The 20,121-nt window shown below is 34.3% G+C and overlaps 1 protein-coding gene across 2 annotated transcripts in view; it reads right to left on the bottom strand.

Annotated features, from left to right (window-relative positions):
* Positions 1–18,505, bottom strand: part of LOC127847823 (dual specificity calcium/calmodulin-dependent 3',5'-cyclic nucleotide phosphodiesterase 1A-like) — a 305,382-nt gene extending 286,877 nt beyond the window's left edge. For both annotated transcript variants that reach the window (XM_052380018.1, XM_052380019.1), the window contains exon 1: positions 17,278–18,505. In XM_052380018.1, the coding sequence (XP_052235978.1) occupies positions 17,278–17,491 (214 nt within the window). In that variant the 5' untranslated portion in view covers positions 17,492–18,505. The remainder of the gene's footprint in view (positions 1–17,277) is intronic.
* Between the last annotated feature and the right edge of the window lie 1,616 nt (positions 18,506–20,121).

Below are 20,121 nucleotides of genomic sequence, written 5' to 3'. Positions count from 1 at the left end.
GTTATGTAAAAGTCACTAAGAGTAAAACAGCTACGCCTAAAAGCGCATAAGTGCTCTATACCTTTGTTTATGTCAGTGTTATTGACACCGTGTGAACTGCTCGGCATGTAAAGCATAAATAGCAATGTTTATGTACTTTTATTCCTCCATATACAAGATACGAAGATTATTGTATATTTTGAATTTGTATATGGTTTCAAAAATCAAAAGTTTTGTTCACGGAACTTTCATTATGAATTTATATTCTTGGTGAGATAGTCATTTGATATTAGAAAAAATATTCCTTCAAAATGATGGTGACTGCAAATTTTCTTTATATTAAGTTCTCATTACCATTTTCATCATACTTTCTATGCTTTCAGAACTTCCAAAAAGCATGTTGTTTTTATTTTGTCTTAGTTATTTCTATGAAATAATAAGGATGATAAAAAGTGAACACAAAACTCGACCCCTGTGCGCTATGACACACACTTTATAAAGTTGAATGGCGTGTGTTCATTTCAAACTTGCTATTGATTTTGAAAAATGAATTGCGTGTTAAATTATGCAAAAGCGAACATCTTCAGTGCCTTCAGCGCTTTGATTATTTTTCCTCAACATTGCGTTCATCTCCCATCCAGCTCTTTGTTTTTGAACCTTGTATTAAAATTGAAATCACTTGTATTCTCAATATTAAACAATAATTTCCCAATGTTAGTCAACATAAAGCAATTCCCAATGTTAGTCAACATGAAGCAATTCCCAATGTTAGTCAACATGAAGCAATTCCCAATGTTAGTCAACATGAAGCAATTCCCAATGTTAGTCAACATGAAGCAATTCCCAATGTTAGTCAACATGAAGCAATTCCCAATGTTAGTCAACATGAAGCAATTCCCAATGTTAGTCAACATGAAGCAATTTCCAATGTTAGTCAACATGAAGCAATTCCCAATGTTAGTCAACATGAAGCAATTCCCAATGTTAGTCAACATGAAGCAATTCCCAATGTTAGTCAACATGAAGCAATTCCCAATGTTAGTCAACATGAAGCAATTCCCAATGTTAGTCAACATGAAGCAATTCCCAATGTTAGTCAACATGAAGCAATTTTTCCCAACCCTGCAGCTTCATTCCCAAGATGGTGAAAACAATCAATGTAACATAATATGGAAATATGTTGAACTTAAGTAAATAAATATTAAAATCAATTTTGCTCTCAATTTTAAAGTATTTTTTAGCAAACAACAACAACAATAATTTTACCATTACACACCTATGATGCAAGGGATTCATTTTTTTCTAGTTGCATGATGAAAACATCAATAATCTGAAGTGTCAGAGAATTTCAAATATAAATTTCCCTGGTACTTTAAGGAGGAAAAATTGATGTTTTCAGAGATAAATTGTTAACTCTTTCAGTGCTGGAACCGAATTTTGAAGGCCTTTGCAAACAGTTTGGATCCAGATTAGACGCCACAAACGTGGCGTCTCATCAGGATCCAAACTGTTTGCTATTCTGATAGTATTCTTTGAAAAAAATCAAAGAAAATGCTAATTTTAGAAATTCAGCAGAGGACATTTTAGCAGACGACAAATTTCCCAGCATGCAAAGGGTTATTCTTAGCACTCTGAATCCTTTCCCACTCAGAAACAACGTGGAAATGGTTTTTGCAAACAGCATACAGCCATGTGAGTAACTCTCAGTCTGTTCAGGTTGTATGCTGTTTGCTGCTCATCAGTATCTAAGGGTTGGAAATGAAGCCTTAAAGAAAACTTGAATCTAGTAAGAAAAGTCTCAATTAACCCTTTGCATGCCGGGAAATTTGTCGTCTGCTAAATTGTTGTCTCCTGAATTTCTAAAATTAGCATTTTCTTCGATTTGTTTTTCAATAATAATATCAGAATAGCAAACAGTTTGGATCCTGATGAGACGCCACGTTCTGTGGCGTCTCATCTGGATCCAAACTGTTTGCAAAGTTCTTCAAAATTCGGTTCCAGCACGGAAAGGGTTAAATTTACCATCCTAAGGGACTACGAATGCATCAAAATATGTGTCTAAGTGGTAAAGGGTAACTATCTGAAAAAGTTTTGAATTCTTGGCGGGCAAACTGAATTCTTTAAAATAGCAAATAGGTGTATACATAGAGGATATTTGTTGGATTCGGCGGATTATCGATTTTAATTCACGAGTGATCATAGAAAATATATATTTTGTATGATCACGAGTAAATTAAAATCGATAATCCACTGAACCCAACAAATTTTCTTTTTATTTAATGCCTTTTTTCACAGTTTATATACATTGTTAAAGAGTTTAGCTAAAGAATTTCGCTGGGAAAATTTAAAATAAACAGTGAAAATTATCGATAATTTTCACTGATAATTTTTTATTGTTTAAAACAGTGAAATTATCAGTTTTAATTCATTGATATTTCTCTATAAACCACCGGAAAGGATACAATATTTTTTTTTACGCTTAGTGTTAACAGTTTTGTAATGATTTTGCCACCTTATATTAACCTCGTTGATGCAATGCTAATAGGTTATGGTCTACCAAGTAAAGAATCTACTGAGTAGGTTTTTGCAACAGTCCCCAAATGTGACAGCTGCACTCTGGAAAAAGGGGTTTAACTCTTTAAGTGCGGGAACCGAATTTTGAAGGACTTTGCAAACAGTTTGGATCCAGATGAGACGCCACAGAACGTGGCGTCTCATCAGGATCCAAACTGTTTGCTATTCTGATAGTATTCTGCGAAAAAAATCGAAGAAAATGCTAATTTTAGAAATTCAGCTGACAACATTTTAGCAGATGACAAATTTCCCAGCATGCAAAGGGTTAATGAATGTGCCTAAAGCGCTGCCCAAGATAAGCCTGTGCAATCGACACAGGCATAACTCTTTAAATATTAGAATGCATTGTGTGTCATCTATAATGCTCTTATAATACCAATGGGTTGTCTTTTATTTTCTTGTGTAATAACCAAATTGTTATATTAAGGTAATTATAAACTGCAATTTAAACCAGACTTTGAAATACACAGCGTGTTTGAAATATAATTCATATATGACAATACAAAAATCACTTTCACATGCTATTCAACAAAAATAAGTCATGAAATTTAACTTTGTTTTCAAGTCTACATTTCACATCCTTTTGAGACGATTTTTTAAATAGAAATAAAGTGAAAGTAAAAAAATAATTTTTTAATAGAAATGAAGTGAAAGTAAAAAAAAAAAATTTACTGGAAAAAAACATCCTGCATTGGTCTGCATCTAAAAGTTATTTTGGTTCATTTGCATAATGTTTATAATTTAGAGAGAACAAAATTGTTTAATAAAAAATCAATTTGCAACCGGCACCATGGTGATAATTTTACTAAATACACTGAAAATTAACCCATTTATGCCTAGCGTCCTGAAAAAAGGACATTGCAAACAGCGTAGACCCAGATGAGATGCCGCATAATGCGGCGTCTCATCTTGGTCTGCGCTGTTTGCTTAAAGGAATTTCTGTAAGAAATATTTTAAAAATAGAAATAAATATACCAGACATCCCTAATTTTGGAAATAACTTGATCCAATTTAGAAGGATGGGAAAGTCCACTAGGCATAAATGGGTTAAAAGCAACAATTTATTTGTTTCCTAACTAGTATTTATTTAGAAGAAAACATACATGTCTACAAAAGAATTCTTATCGTGATATAGCCAACTCTACCGCAAACAATTTTGCGTAGAAGCAACTCTCATTTTCATTCTGTTCAACTGACAGCAGATAATGTCCATTATATTAGCATATATGCGACAAAGTCACATCTATTTGTGGCAAAAAATGACCTTTTTCCATTTAACCCATTTATGTCTAGTGTCCTGAAAAAAGGACATTGCAAACAGCGTAGACCCAGATGAGACGCCGCATAATGCGGCGTCTCATCTGGGTCTGCGCTTTTTGCTTAAATGAATTTCTTTAAGAAATATTCTAAATATAGAAATAAATATACTTGACACCCCTAATTTTGGAAATAAATTGATCCAATTTAGAAGGATGGGAGAGTCCACTGGGCATAAATGGGTTAAGATGTTTTCCCTAAGAAGCTCTGCCTGTACTACAATTATCTGATAGAATGTCACTGCTTTCTAGGACAATCAATATAACAAGCCCTATTGGAAGCAACAAATATATCAAGTCAAGGGAAGTAATCCATGAAATACTGGGATTTAGTCATTGGCACATTTGTCTACCCTGAAAAAAGGTATTGTGGTTGTTAAATGTTTGTTCAGATTTAAGCTTGATTTAGCTAGTGGTAAGTATTGCTTGACTCGTTATTGTTGGCTCGGGTACAACTTAAATGAACCCTGGGTACTCTTAGGTATACTGAAAAGTACCTGGAAATTCTAACGCTTGATTGGTCATTGTCGGCTAATTAAAAAAAAAAAATGTTCATATTCATGTCAATATTCTGTAAAATGACCTCTTCATTATCGAAACTCATACTCAAAAACGCATATTGAGGCAGGTTTTGTTCAAAGAGAATTTTGTTTCGTATTCTGAAGCGCATTTCGGTATCGGATTTGGGGCGAAATAAAATTCAGTTACAGTCTAAATTGGCCAGGTACATGTAAGTTTATTTTTCAATACATTTAAGTAGTACCTGAGCCAACAATGACCAATCAAGTGTAAGTATTAGCAAATCTTAACATAGAAGTCTACCAGTGCTGCTTATATGTATGACAATTACTGACCAGTGGTTGTCTGCAATCAAATATTTGCCGGACATAATGTCAAGAGTTGTCTGCCCAAAGATTGCTTTCTCTAAGCTTTCAATCTTTTGAAGTTAAAGGTGTTGCAAATTCATGAAAGGAAATCATAAATATAATGGAAGTCTAACTGACAATGACACTTATGAACACTGGAAATTTGAACAAATATCTTATCCTTGGCAGCAAATTGAACAAATATATTGACATTGGAGGCAATTTTTACAAAGATATTGACCTTGGTGGCAATTTTAACAAAGATATTGACCTTGTAAGTAATTTTAACAAAGGTGTTGACCTTGGTGGCAATTTTAACAAAGATATTGACCTTGTAAGTAATTTTAACAAAGATCTTGACCTTAGTGGCATTTTGAACAAAGATCTTGACCTTGGCAGCAATTTGAACAAATATATTGACATTGCAGGTGGCAATTTTAACAAAAATATTGACTGGCGGCAATTTTAACAAAGATATTGACTTTCGCAGCAATTTTAACAAAGATACCGTATTTTACCATGCATAGCGCGCAGTTTTTTACCTTCAAATTTCAAAATAAAAATTCAGTGCGCGTAATACATTGACACAACGCTTTCCTGGTTGCTAAATTGCTAAAAATCCATTTCGTAATCGTAAATCTTCACAATTGCCGCCATTTTTGTTATTGCAAAGAAACTACACCCTATAATGTTATAGACTGAAGGGGCCGTTGTCGAAACAACAAATAGCGGGAAAGGTTAGGAATGACCGGGGTAGTAACAGTTTTGACAAAAATTAAAAGATGAAAAAAATGTCTTGTTGGTGTTTTCACACTTCTTCATTGATTGTTCATTAAAAAAATCGAGGTATATCGATCCCCGTGCGCCGCAGTATTGTTTGTAAAGTTTTTGTTGTCATGAAAACTCGTTGATTTACAACGCAAAACGTCTTATTTGAACTGAGGCTAATTATTTCAATAATATTTCTCAACTTCGCTTTTGCTTTATTTTGATAATTTAATCCAAAGTTTAATGTTAGCAATTCTGTAAATGTGCACTTTATGTGAATTGACAGTTTGACGTCATCAAAGGAAAGCCGCTTCCTGTCTGAAGCAATAAAGCGACAAGTTTCTCGCCGACAAAATTGGCTTCCTTTGTCTAGCAATCAACATGCCGAACCAATCGTGTGTTTGTTCCTCAATGGCAATCGTCCAATTAAATAATAGCACATGCAAAGCTCCGCCTTCGAACCTTCTGCAGAGAACGGAGGTGGAGTTCAACGGTTAATTGAGCAAGTGTTTTACGTAAGTTGAGTTCCGATTTGCCGAAATTACTAGGCCCTAAGCATTGAAACGACGAATACATTTATCAATGATTTTCCGATCTCTGCATAAATATGCTACTGTGCGAGTATACTACGTAGGTTACAAACCAACAAAAGAGATATAGACTCGTTTTATTTTCTTTCAATAGAGACAAACAAATGAAATTTGTCAAATGGCTTTACGCCGATAACGCCAACTGTATGGAATTGAGCGTTCGGGTGTATTCTTTGTCTTACTATAAATACTTATCAACTAGACGCAGTGCAGGCGCGAAATACCGGGTCAAACTTGTTTTTTTGGGGAGCATCTCTTAAAGGGGAAATATTTAAGTCGATGAAAAATAAAATGGGATCAACGGACGATTTGTGTAAAATTGGACATTGAGATGTTGCCGGTCTGCAGAAGATGTCATACGATGTTGTGAGCGGCAGGTAATGAAAATGTTACACTGTTCAAATGTGAGGAATAGGTAATAGTGGTTCGAATTTAACGCGCAGGGGTCTTGAAAAAACATGCGCAGTGCGCGGCAATAAGGATATAACGGTGTTCTTGAGAGAATAATCTTAAAAATTGTCAAAAATATAGTGCTATGCAACCCATGCTCCTGATCGTATAAATGCTCCCTACTTTTAAACAAAAAATTAAGCGCCCGAAAAACTCAGATTAAATTATTGCGCAATATAAGAATGGAGGCCATTTTCGGCCAAATTTTCAGGTTTTTGGTCTTGAATCTTTTTTTTCTCCATTTTGGCTTTAAAAAATCGCATGCGCGTTATACATGGTAGCGCGCTATACATGGTAAAATACGGTATTGACCTTGGAAGTAATTTTAACAAAAGTGTTGACCTTGGTGGCAATTGAACAAATACGTTGACCTTAGTGGCATTTTGAAGAAAGATATTGCCTTCGGAAGTAATTTAAACAAAGGTGTTGACCTTGGTGTCAATTTTAACAAAGATATTGACCTTGGAAGTAATTTAAACAAATGTGTTGACCTTGGTGGCAATTTTAACAAAGATACCTTGGAAGTAATTTTAACAAAGGTTTTGACTTTGGAGGCAATTTTAACAAGAAACAGTCGGAGATGGGTGATACTCCCCAAAGGTTTTTGTCACAATATTGCACTATATATTCAGATAAAAGGAAACGTCTTTGGACAAAATAATACGATGGATGGTTTAGCAACTTAAAAATCTCAAAGGGCCATTACTCCCTAAATAAATCATCTAACCATGCAGAACCCACAAATAACATGCACATCTCCTCAAGGTAGTTTAGCTTCCCATAAAGCTTCATTGAATTTCAGTTACTAGTTGGGTAGAAATAGCCCGTACAAGAATTGCACTATATGTACAGTTTATAGAAAATTTCAAAGGGCCATTACTCTGTGAAAAATCATCCGACCAGAACCAGCTGATAATATGCACAACTCCTGTTGGTAGTGAAGCTTCCCAAAAAGTTTCATTGAATTCCCGTAATTAGTTGCTGATATATAGCTCGGACAAGAATTGCACTATATGTACAATGGACAATTTCAAAGGGCCATAACTCTGTAAAAAAATCATCCGACGAGAATCGGCTGATAATATGCACATCTCCTCTTGGTAGTGAAGCTTCCCATAAAGTTTCATTGAATTCCCGTAATTAGTTGCTGATATATAGCTCGGACAAGAATTGCACTATATGTACAATGGACAATTTCAAAGGGCCATAACTCTGTAAAAAAAATCATCCGACGAGAACCGGCTGATAATATGCACATCTCCTCTTGGTAGTGAAGCTTCCCATAAAGTTTCATTGAATTCCCGTAATTAGTTGCTGATATATAGCTCGGACAAGAATTGCACTATATGTACAATGGACAATTTCAAAGGGCAATAACTCTGTAAAAAAATCATCCGACAAGAACCGGCTGATAATATGCACATCTCCTCTTGGTAGTGAAGCTTCCCATAAAGTTTCATTGAATTCCAGTCATTAGTTGCTGAGAAATAGCCCGGACAAGAATTGCACTATATGTATAGTTAATGGAAAATTTCAAAGGGCCATAACTTTGTAAAAAATCATCCGACCAGAACTGGCTGATAATATGCACATCTCCTTTAGGTAGTGAAGCTTCCCATAAAGTTTCATTGAGTTCCGGTCATTAGTTGCTGAGAAATAGCCCGACCAAGAATTGCACTTTATGTACAGTTAATGGAAAATTTCAAAGGCCCATAACTCTGTAAAAAATCATCCGACCAGAACCGGCTGATATATGCACATCTCCTCTTGGTAGTGAAGCTTCCCATAAAGTTTAATTGAATTCCGGTCATTAATTGCTGAGAAATAGCCCAGACACAAATTGTGCACGGACAGCCACAAGCACGGACAGACGAAGCGGCGACTATATGCTCCCCCCAAAAATTTTGAAGGAGCATAACAAATATCTTGACCTTGGCAGCAACTTTAACTAATATTGACCATAATGCACTAATTTTAGCAAAGATTGACTCTGGCACCAATTTTAGCAATATATTTTTTACATTGGTCCAAATAAACAGTGACTACGTTAGGTGATAGGCTTAGTGACCTATTGAACTTTGACTTTCTGAATATAGGTCTTAGCTATTTATGAAAGTAGAATGTGTTACAATAAACAAACATTATCTTTGCATTTTGTTTATACACTGTTGAAGTTATACAATGTCGTACTTGAAAAATTGGCATAACTTTTATTTTTAACATAGCATGACAAAACATGGACAACTTAATATCATAAGGAAGATTGCCTGCATCTTTGAATGTTGTAAGATAAAAAGTGAAGGACAAGGACATTGGAAAAGGCTTTGTCTATGGACAGATTGACAGTCAGTCAGACAGACAGACAACTCGCAGAGCTTAGTTTGTGTGATCCTGTTTTCTGCAGACATATATTATCTCACAGGGAATTCCAACCAAGTCTTGCGGCTTATATGAAGCAAATTTCATATCAAAAGACGATTAATGGGGAAATATATGAAGCGGAAATCATTTTCTATTTTGAGAAGCTGTGACATTGCATACTATAGTGCTATATATCAAGTGACATAGAGTTTTAACCCTTTCCGTGCGGGAACCGAATTATGAAGGCCTTTGCAAACAGTTTGGATCCAGATGAGACGCCACAGAACGTGGCGTCTCATCAGGATCCAAACTGTTTGCTATTCTGATTGCTATTCTGATAGTATTCTTTGAAAAAAATCGAAGAAAATGCTAATTTTAGAAATTCAGCAGACGACATTTTAGCAGAAGACAAATTTCCCAGCATGCAAAGGGTTAAACAATCAATATATCCCCCTTCAGTATTTGGTCATAAGATTAATAATATTTCTTTGATATTCAATGATATAGAATAATATCAAAAATTGACAACAGGATCAGTTCTCTTTGCACTTACCCTTTCCCACTCAGAAGCAAAGTGCAAATTGCTTTGTGCAAACAGCATAAAACCAGAACAGCCTGCGAGTAACTCACAGTCTGTTCAGGTTTTTTACTGTTTGCTGCTCATCAGTATCTAAGGTTTAAAAACTTGAATAAAGTAAAAAAGGCCTAAAATTCAATTTAACTTTCAATTTAAATGCGTGAAATTAGGTATCTAAGTGGTAAAGGGTTAAAATTGTATCTAAGTGGTAAAGGGTTAAAAATGTATCTAAGTGGTAAAGGGTTAAAAATGTATCTAAGTTGTAAAGAGTTAAAAATGTATCTAAGTTGTAAAGAGTTAAACTGCCCATGTTCACATGCTTCTAGACATCATCCATTAGCTTGAACCATGACCATCACTGATTCGGACTTTATCAAGAATGTCATTTTGTGGCATGGTCAACAAATGTACATTCACGATATGACAATGGTAAGTCTGTAAGACTGAAAGTTTTCTCGAAGTATATAAGCCTCGTTCTTGAAAAATCGATCTTTATGTATGCGTGTAATGTGTTAACCAAGATTAGCCTGTGAAGTCCACACAGGCTAATCAGGGATGACACAGCCTGCTTTAATATAATTTTTTATTTAAAAAAGTACCTTCTAAGCCAAAGTTCAGTGTAGTAAGAAAGTGTCTGCGCAGGCTAATCTGGGATAACACTTCGCTCACATGCACTAACCATTTCCCACTCAGAAGCAAAGTGCAAATGTCTATGTGCAAATAGCATAAACCAGAACAGCCTACGAGTAACTCACAGTCTGTTCAGGTTTTATGCTGTTTGCTGCTCATCAGTATCTAAGTTTTTGAAATGAAACCTTTAAAACTTGAATCTTGCAAGAAAAGCCTTCAATTAAATGTAACTTTCTGAGGGACTACAAAATGCGTCCAAATGGGTATATAAGTGGCAAAGGGTTACAAACGTATCTAAGTGGTAAAGGGTTAAATACGTATCTAAGTGGTAAAGGGTTTAATACGTATCTAAGTGGTAAAGGGTTAAATACGTATCTAAGTGGTAAAGGGTTAAATACGTACCTGAGTGGTAAAGGGTTAAATACATATCTTAGTGGTAAAGGGTTAAATACGTATCTAAGTGGTAACGGGTTAAATACGTATCTAAGTGATAAAGGGTTAAATACGTACCTGAGTGGTAAAGGGTTAAATACCCATCTAATTGGTGAAGGGTTAAATATGTATCAAAGTGGTATAGGATTAAATAAAATATGTCTCTAAATGGTAAAGGGTTAAATACGCATCTAAGTGATGAAGGGTTAAATACGTATTTAAGTGCTAAAGGGTTAAATACATATCTAAGTGGTAAAGGGTTAAATACGTATCAAAGTGGTAACGGGTTGAATACGAATTTAAGTGATAAAGGGTTAAATACGTACCTAAGTGGTAAAGGGTTAAATACCCATATAATTGCTGAAGGGTCAAATACCTATATAAGTGAAAAAGGGTTAAATACGTATCTAGGTGGTAAAGGGTTGAATACATATCTAAGTGGTAAAGGGTTAAATATCTAACTTAGTGGTAAAGGGTTAAATACGTATCTAAGTGGTAAAGGGTTAAATACGTCTCTAAGTGGTAAAGGGTTAAATACATATCTAAGTGATAAAGGGTTAAATACGTATCTAAGTGGTAAAGGGTTTAATACATATCTAAGTGGTAAAGGGTTGAATATCTAACTTAGTGGTAAAGGGTTAAATACATATCTAAGTGATAAAGGGTTAAATACGTCTCTAAGTGGTAAAGGGTTAAATACATATCTAAGTGATAAAGGGTTAAATACATATCTAAGTGGTAAAGGGTTGAATACATATCTAAGTGGTAAAGGGTTAAATATCTAACTTAGTGGTAAAGGGTTAAATACGTATCTAAGTGGTAAAGGGTTAAATACGTCTCTAAGTGGTAAAGGGTTAAATACATATCTAAGTGATAAAGGGTTAAATACGTATCTATGTGGTAAAGGGTTAAATACGTATCTATGTGGTAAAGGGTTAAATACGTATCTATGTGGTAAAGGGTTAAATACGTATCTATGTGGTAAAGGGTCAAGTCTGGTCTTCCAAGAGCAAGGCTAACAGGATTGCAGAAATGTGTTCAGGTCAAATGGCTTGGTGCTGATTCTCACTGTAAAATGGCCTTGCTAGAGTTAATTAATCTTTTCTGTCAGATAGCTTGTCACCTACTTTGTCACAATTGCGCTACTTAACTTTGTTACCTAAATGTACTATGTGTATGTTTGAACCTATCACGTATACATAAGTGAATTATAAATCAGAAAAAAATGTTGCTCATACAGCAGCATCAGATGCGTATTAAATATTATTTGTTGAAGAGGTTTCTATAGTAACTATGGAAACATCATTCAGATAGTATTTCAATTCTGGTTTATGACATATAACAAATTTACCAACATATTACAGAATTTTTGATAACAATATTATCATATGAAAATATTTCATTATAGGGACATTTTCCATCTTTGAGCTTTGAAAAAAGTATCGTATGAACCATGATAACTACTGTTTTGAAGTTGAAATATATATATATAGGCTACCTGCTTAGATTAGTTGTTATCAGCTACTTTGGTAATGAAGAACGGTGAAATAAGATGAGAAAAGTGCCAAGTTGATCACACACTTCAAGTACTTTTTTTTTGATTAAGGAAATGTTCTTGAACATGTTTGATTTAGGAATATTTAGGAAAATCTTTCATTTAGGAATGTCCTAGTTTATTCAAAACGTCGCAGTTTTCAAAGGGTCCCAGCCTCATCCCAAAATGGTGAAAAAATACTTAACCCATTTATGCCCAGTGGACTCTCCCATCGTTCTAAATTGGATCAATTTATTTCTGAAATTAGGGATGTCTAGTATATTCTATTTCTATATTTAGAATATTACTTACTGAAATTCCTTTAAGCAAACAGCGTAGACCCAGATGAGACGCCGCATTATGCGGCATCTCATCTGGGTCTACGCTGTTTGCAATGTCCTTTTTTCAGGACGCTAGGCATGAATGGGTTAATATAAACACTTCTTGAGTCTCGGACATGTTTCTGCAAAAATTCGTTCAATGAAATTCCTTTCACTCAATTATGCCTAGCTTCTAGAAAAAAGGCCATGGCAAACAGCGTAGACCCAGACAAGAGGCTGCATGATGCGGCGTCTCATCAGGGTCTTCGCTGTTTGCTTAAGGAAATTTTTGTAAGAAACTTTCTAAATGTAGAAATACATATACTAGACATCCTTAATTTTGAAATAAATTGATCCAATTTAGAAGGATGGGAGAGTCCACAAGGAATAAATGAGTTAACAGATCTACACTGTTCTCATTGACTATTGGTGAGCGCATGAATTGTTACGGGAGAGGAGTATAAAACGTATTATGTATGTCATTGTAATTGTAATTATGCCTGCTCATTAATCAACCAGATTGCAGGGAAGTGCTGTATTCTGTCAAATGGATTTCTCTCTAAGTGTGTTGCCCGATTTATGGGGAAAGTTTTGGGTCCAAGGAGAAAAGAATTGCAGCATTTTCTGCATTATTGGATTTGTAGAATCCAATATATTAGGCAACAAGGTGTTGCTGAGAGTTTGCGGTGTTGCTGAGAGTTTGCGGAAAAAGGTTAAGGGAACTTGTGAGAAATGCGTTCATTAATTTGGAAGGAATTGGCGTATATTGTAGCAGAGAATTGCAATGTTTATGTTGGAAGAATGTAAACATTCGATCCATGACGGTTTGCTGTTTTTCTCAGGAAATGTTAGGGATTATGACTCGACAAAGGAACATTTCAATACAGAATTGGTGAAGTAATATGTTCATAGAATCATGCTTGATAATGAAAATATTGTAAACAATTATTGTGAAAATGCTCACAGTTATGTCACCAATACTGAAACATCAATGTGGCCAACAAAACAAGAACCATTACCTGAAACAATATCTATATATTGCAAAATGCATGTATGCTTTGTTATATCTATATTGTTCATCAAACAGTTAAGGTCACCAAGGCGAAATGACAAGAAGAAGAAGTCTGCCTTGTGGCTTGGATGTCATGAGTTGACTCCCCACTGTTGGAGCATTCTTTAGATCTCTCCCACTGACACCAAGTACTGGTTCCAGTCCCAGGAATACAGACTCGAGAGCGTATTAAATAAGCCTTAGGCTTTCTATGCAATCAAGCTGAAATAAACAAGGCTATTGTCAAGAAATATGGTCCCCTACTGGCTCCACCATTGTCAGAAATTCCATCATTTTCAGATTTTTTTTTTTTTTTGGTTGCCATAGCACCACAATTTTTGACGTAGGAACAAAATTAAATGACGGGCATAATGTCCATATTGCCATCTATCCATGTTGCAAGTTTCATGAAAAAATATAAAGAACTTTTAAAGTTATCGCAGGATCCAGAAAAGTGTGACAGACAGACTCACAGACAGACTTACAGACATACTCACAGACAGACTCACAGACAGATGCACAGAGCGCAAACCATAAGTCCCCTCCCGTGAAACCGGTAGGGACAATTATAAGTTCAAATAAAACAGTTCAAGTTACTAAAATCATTGACCAGACCTGCACTTTAGCCAAAGTTTGCTGTCTTATATACTACGAGCAAGCCTGCAGAACGACAATTGCCATGTAAATGGACAATGGTCAGCAACATAATTGACATGTTTGTCCATTATAGAAATCAGCAGCCATGAAATCCTTTACAAAAATCACATGCTTGTTCCCAGAACTTTTATAAACTTATGACTATTGTTTCTGTTTATTCCTATTGTGTGGTGTGTTTTTAACAGTATTTCTGTAGTGCAACAGTGGTCAGTTACAAACTGACTTTTTGCTAATTCCTATTTTCTGGTGTGTAAATTTTTTACAGTTTTTCAGTCGTGTAACAGTGAGTTACAAAATGACTTTTTGCTTATTCCTATTTTCTGGTGTGTTATTAACAGTTTTTCAGTCGTGTTACAATGGTCAGTTTAAACCAACTGATTTTCCCTTGAGCAAACTTTGCCAATACATTTAAGAGGATAGCTTCAACAATTTTTTCGCAGAAAGTGGAAAGCACAGCATTAGGCGTACTTTAATTAAGCAGGACTTACAGCCCATAAATGCCATGTGAATTGATACTATTATGCCATATATATTTTTCAATCTTAAATCTTCTTTTCACAAAAAAAAATCAACGCAAGGTATGAAAATGAGGCCTCCGTGAAATGTCAATACATGAAAAATGCAGCAGAATAGCTCATTGCTTCCTTTTTGTGCAAAAATACAGCACAGTTCACAACTTCTATTTGCCCATTTTTGTTTAAAAAAAACATGTTAACATGAATATTAAAAAAAAGTATGAGTAAACATCATTATTCAATATACTATAGTTTCTTACACCATTATGCCTTACACTATTATTTCTTAGTACTTCTTACACTGGTATTTATTACACTATTTTTTACACCATTATTCCTTACACCAGTATTTCTTAAACTATTATTTAATACACTATGATTTATTATACAATTATTTTTTGCACAGTTATTCCTCACACCCTTATTTCTTACACTATTATTACTTACATCATTATTCATTACATTATTGTTCCTTACACCCTTATTTCTTACACCATTACCCTTACACTATTATTTCTTATGCCATTAGTCATTACACTAGTATTTCTTACACCATTATCATTACACTAGTATTTCTTACACCATTATTTCTTACACCATTTTTTCTTACATCATTATTCCTTACACCGGTATTTTTTACACTATTATTTCTTACACAAGTATTGTTTACAATATTATTCCTTACACCATTATTTCTTACACTATTATTTCTCACACCATTATTCATTACACAATTGTTCCTTATACACCATTATTTCTTGCACAATTATTTCTTACAACATTATTCATTACACTTTTATTTCTTACACCATTATTCATTTCACTTTTATGTCTTACACCATTATTCCTTACACTATTATTTCTTTTATTTTCCTTTCAAACATAGTTTTTTACCTATAAGATACAACCACTATTTTAAGTCTCAATTTTCACCAAACAATATCTTACCTAAAAGATTCCTTTGATGGGGAAAAGACTGATTTGTTTTGAAGTCTCAATATAAAGTTCACCACAGTATTTCTTATCAATTTCTTACCTATAGGATACCATGTTCTTGATTTCTTACTTTTAAGTAACACGTTTACCTCAAGATTTCTTGTCTATAAGCTACAAGTTTATCTCAATATTTCTTACCTATATTAGTTACAAGTTTACCTTAAGATTTCTAACCTAGAAGTTACCATATCACCTCAAGATTTCTAACCTATAAGTTACCATTTCACCTTGAGACTTCTTACCATCAAGTTACTATTTCACCTCAAGATTTCTATAAGTAACCATTTCCCCATACACAGGTTCTTACCCATAAGATATAATGTTCCTGCAATACAGCTTGGCTGAAAGCTCAACATTTCACAATTGCCGCACAATTAAAGGCCAAGAGAACCAACAAAATGGACAAATTTTGTTTCAAGTGAGTATGCATAATGATAACTAATTTATAATATTAGTTTTAACATTCATAACTAATAACTTAACTACAAGATACCTCATTTCAGCTATGCAGGTGGCTGACAATTCACTATTGGTGAAAACATAAGTCTCAAATTCCATCAAACAATTTTGTCCCTTTAAGATACCATTTCTCCATACAATTTCTTACCTATAAGTTACCATTTCCCCACACTATTTCTTACCTATAAGTTACCATTTCCCCACACTATCTCTTACCAATAAGTTACCATTTCCCCCACACTATCTCTAACCTATAAGTTTCAATTTCCCCACTATCTCTTACCTATAAGTTACCATTTTCCTACATTATCTCTTACCTATAAATTACCATTTTCACACAATATCCCTTACCTTTTTAAGATACCATTTCTCCACACTATCCCTTTCCTATAAGATACCATTTCTCCAAACTATCTCTTACCTATAAGATACCAGATATCTGCACTATCTCTTACCTAAAATATACCATTTCCCCACATTATCTCTTTCCTATAAGATACCATTTCCCCACACTATCTCTTACCTATAAGATATCATTTCTCCACACTATCCCTTACCTATAAGATACCATTTTCCCCACACTATCTCTTACCTATAAGATACCATTTATCCACACTATCTCTTAACTATAAGATACCATTTCCCCGCACTATCTCTTACCTATAAGATATCATTTCTCCACACTATCCCTTACCTATAAGATACCATTTTCCCCACACTATCTCTTACCTATAAGATACCATTTATCCACACTATCTCTTAACTATAAGATACCATTTCCCCGCACTATCTCTTACATATAAGATAACATTTCTCCATGCTATATCTTACCTATAAGATACCATTTCCCCACACTATCTCTTACCTATAAAATATCATTTCTCAACACTATCCCTTACCTATAAGATACCATTTTCCCCACACTATCTCTTACCTATAAGATACCATTTATCCACACTATCTCTTACCTATAAGATACCATTTCCCTGCACTATCTCTTACCTATAAGATAACATTTCCCCACTATCTCTTACCTATAAGATACCATTTCCCCACTATCTCTTACATATAAGTTACCATTTCCCTACACTATCTCTTACCTATAAGTTACCATTTTCCTACATTATCTCTTACCTATAAGTTACCATTTCCCCACACTATCTCTTACCTGTAAGTTACCCTTTCCCCACACTATCTCTTACCTATAAGATACCGCGTTCCTGCAATGCAGGTGGTGAAGGCCCTACGTTTCACGATCGGTGAACATGGTTGGGAATGGCTGCGCCCTTCCTCCTCATGATCCAACACATGGCGGCGATGTCCAGCATCTGTCACCAACACTTTCGGAATATTCGTCAACGATTGACTCAGTTTGCGCTCTCCAGTCACAAGTGCCTTGAACCTGTCTACTGACATTTTTTAATTGATTGTGTCCAATCAATTATCCTCATTCATTTTTATCTAGTTGTTAAAAAAAAATGCTTACAAATTTCAAAAGTAAAAATTGTGATATTCTTGTTTCTTTTTTTTCTCACGCAGTCAAGACGTGTCTTGAACATGTTTTTATATTTTTGTGTCAATTAAATTTATTAATGTTTGGCATTCATTAAAATGCTACATTTATTGCCTTCTTGTTTTTTAACAGACCTTTTATTTAAACGTCAACATTTTGTCAGTGATTTCTCTTGTGTCTTGTCTTTTTTATTCTATAATATTTGTCTGCTACTTGTTAGGCAGACCTTTTTGTCAAATTTCAACATTTTCTTTCTGTGAAATTCCCTGTTTCTCGTTATCAAATCAACACAATAAATGCATTAAATAGATCAAATTGCTACCTTCAACGTTTCAGCACCTGTTTATTGCTAATATCACACTTTTTTGCAAATCTGACAAGGTTATTGTTTTGTATTTCGTCTAGACTTTGAATTTTTTCTTTGATTGCGCTTGTTTGTTGTCTCTAAACTGACATAAAGTTTTTTCAACAATAAGCATTGGTCAACATTTAAGCACTCACAGTATAATACTATTATGCAATATATCTTGCACAGAAATTTGAATAAAAATTAATTTCCATCAAATTTACAAGAACTATTCCTTCTTTGATCTTCCTCAACCGCATTACACACATGTATATACTGGCTTTAGATGAGTATCATAGATCTAACTATTTTCTTGTATACATCCTGGAAATGGTTGATTGTATATTTTGATTAAAATACATTTCCTTCAAGAGTTCACCATTCATTCCCTATATATCCATTTCCTCGTCATTGAAATTCACCGAGCAAACAATCACGGCTCATTATCTTTTTCCCATGATGATATTTTGCCATTACTATGAAAACAATATCAACACTCGTAAAACAACACCTTTTTCTGGCCTGTTTCCCATTGATAATTACTAGTATAGTATTGACTGGAGTTATAAAACTGGAAAAATAACATTCAAGGTGGCAAAAAAACAAGGTAAAGTATATATTGTAAGTCACAGTATTTACTTATTGATAATAGATGGCTTTCTAAAGAATGCCTTCTTGATATTCTTGAGTCTGGCAAGTGTTCACCATCTGACCTTTGATTGCAGTCGTGGGATTATTTAATTGATTTTTCCCAGTAAAAATGTACAAGATGACAACATTCTTATCAAGACATGTGCTCATGTAAAAGAAGTGATAATAATGTAGTTTATAAAACTATCTCACAGTTTTGATGTTGCCCACTCTTAGTATTTGTTAAAAACTTAACCTGACTTAGCTCAAGTATTTTGACGCATTTGCAGTCCCTAAGAAAGTTACATTTATTAAAGAACTTTCCTACTATATTCAAATTTTAAAGGCTTCATTTCCAACCCTTAGCTACTGATGAGCAGCAAACAGCGTAAAACCTGAACAGACTACAAGTTACTTGCAAGCTGTTCTGGTATATAATGCTGTTTGCACATAGCCATTTTCACTTTGCTACTTAAATGGGAATGTGTTAATTAATTAAACTGCCTCTTACTGCATGATGTCATATTCTTATCAAAAACTGAGTTTCACACAGAATTGTAATCAACTATTCAAACACCAACTGTTGGTTTAAAAAAAAATGCATTCACTTACAGCCATAAAAGACCTGCACTTTTTGACATTGCCTTTTTGGTATAAGTATAGATATCTTTTAAAATACTCTGTAAACATTGCCAGTTGATAAAGTTCACTTCTTTTGATTCATCAACATGATGAATGTTTTTTTTTTAAAGTGAGTGAAAAACACAATGTGGTGTTGCTCCTATTAGAGGTGTAAATTGATTTGAACCAAGATTCTTCTATAAAATTAATCTCATTTGATCTAAAATAGATGAATAAACTTAAAAGGGCAAAGGCTGAAGAATAAGAGTCCTTGCAACATTGTAAATGTCATATATATTAATGCATCTAATAGAATTTGTTAATACGTTTTCACAGCAGCTCTTATTAAGATTACTGGCAGCTATATGGCGTCTTGATTTTTTAATGGGTTAACCCTTTCCCACTCAGACACAGAGTGCTATGTGCAAACAGCATTAAACCAGAACAGCCTGCGAGTAACTTGCTGTTCAGGTTTCATCCTGTTTGCTGCTCATCAGTAGTCTAAAGGTTGGAAATGAAACCTTTAAAGGGGCCTTTTCACAGATTTTGGCATTTTTTTAACTTATTCATTAAATGCTTTATATTGATAAATGTAAACATTGGATCGTAAAAGCTCCAGTAAAAAGTCAAGAATAAAATTAAAAAAAGGAAAAGAACATTGCCCGGAGCAGGTTTCGAACCAGTGACCCCTGGAGTCCTGCCAGAGTCCTGAAGTAAAAACGCTTTAGCCTACTGAGCTATTCCGCCGAGTACACATACATGACGTATTTTATACCTTATATAAGCAATCTTCGTAGTTTCACAAAATTTAACGACAAAAACAGAACTCTCCAAATTATTCAATCGTTTCGCGTTGCAACGCTTTATAATTTTTAGGTTTTAAAATCGTCAAAAGATGCATATAATGGCTATATTAGACCATGGTAAATGTTCAGT

This window comes from Dreissena polymorpha, chromosome 10, assembly GCF_020536995.1.
Source record: "Dreissena polymorpha isolate Duluth1 chromosome 10, UMN_Dpol_1.0, whole genome shotgun sequence".
Classification (NCBI taxonomy): Eukaryota; Metazoa; Mollusca; class Bivalvia; order Myida; family Dreissenidae; genus Dreissena; species Dreissena polymorpha.
This window is presented reverse-complemented; position numbering and strand designations above follow the sequence as displayed.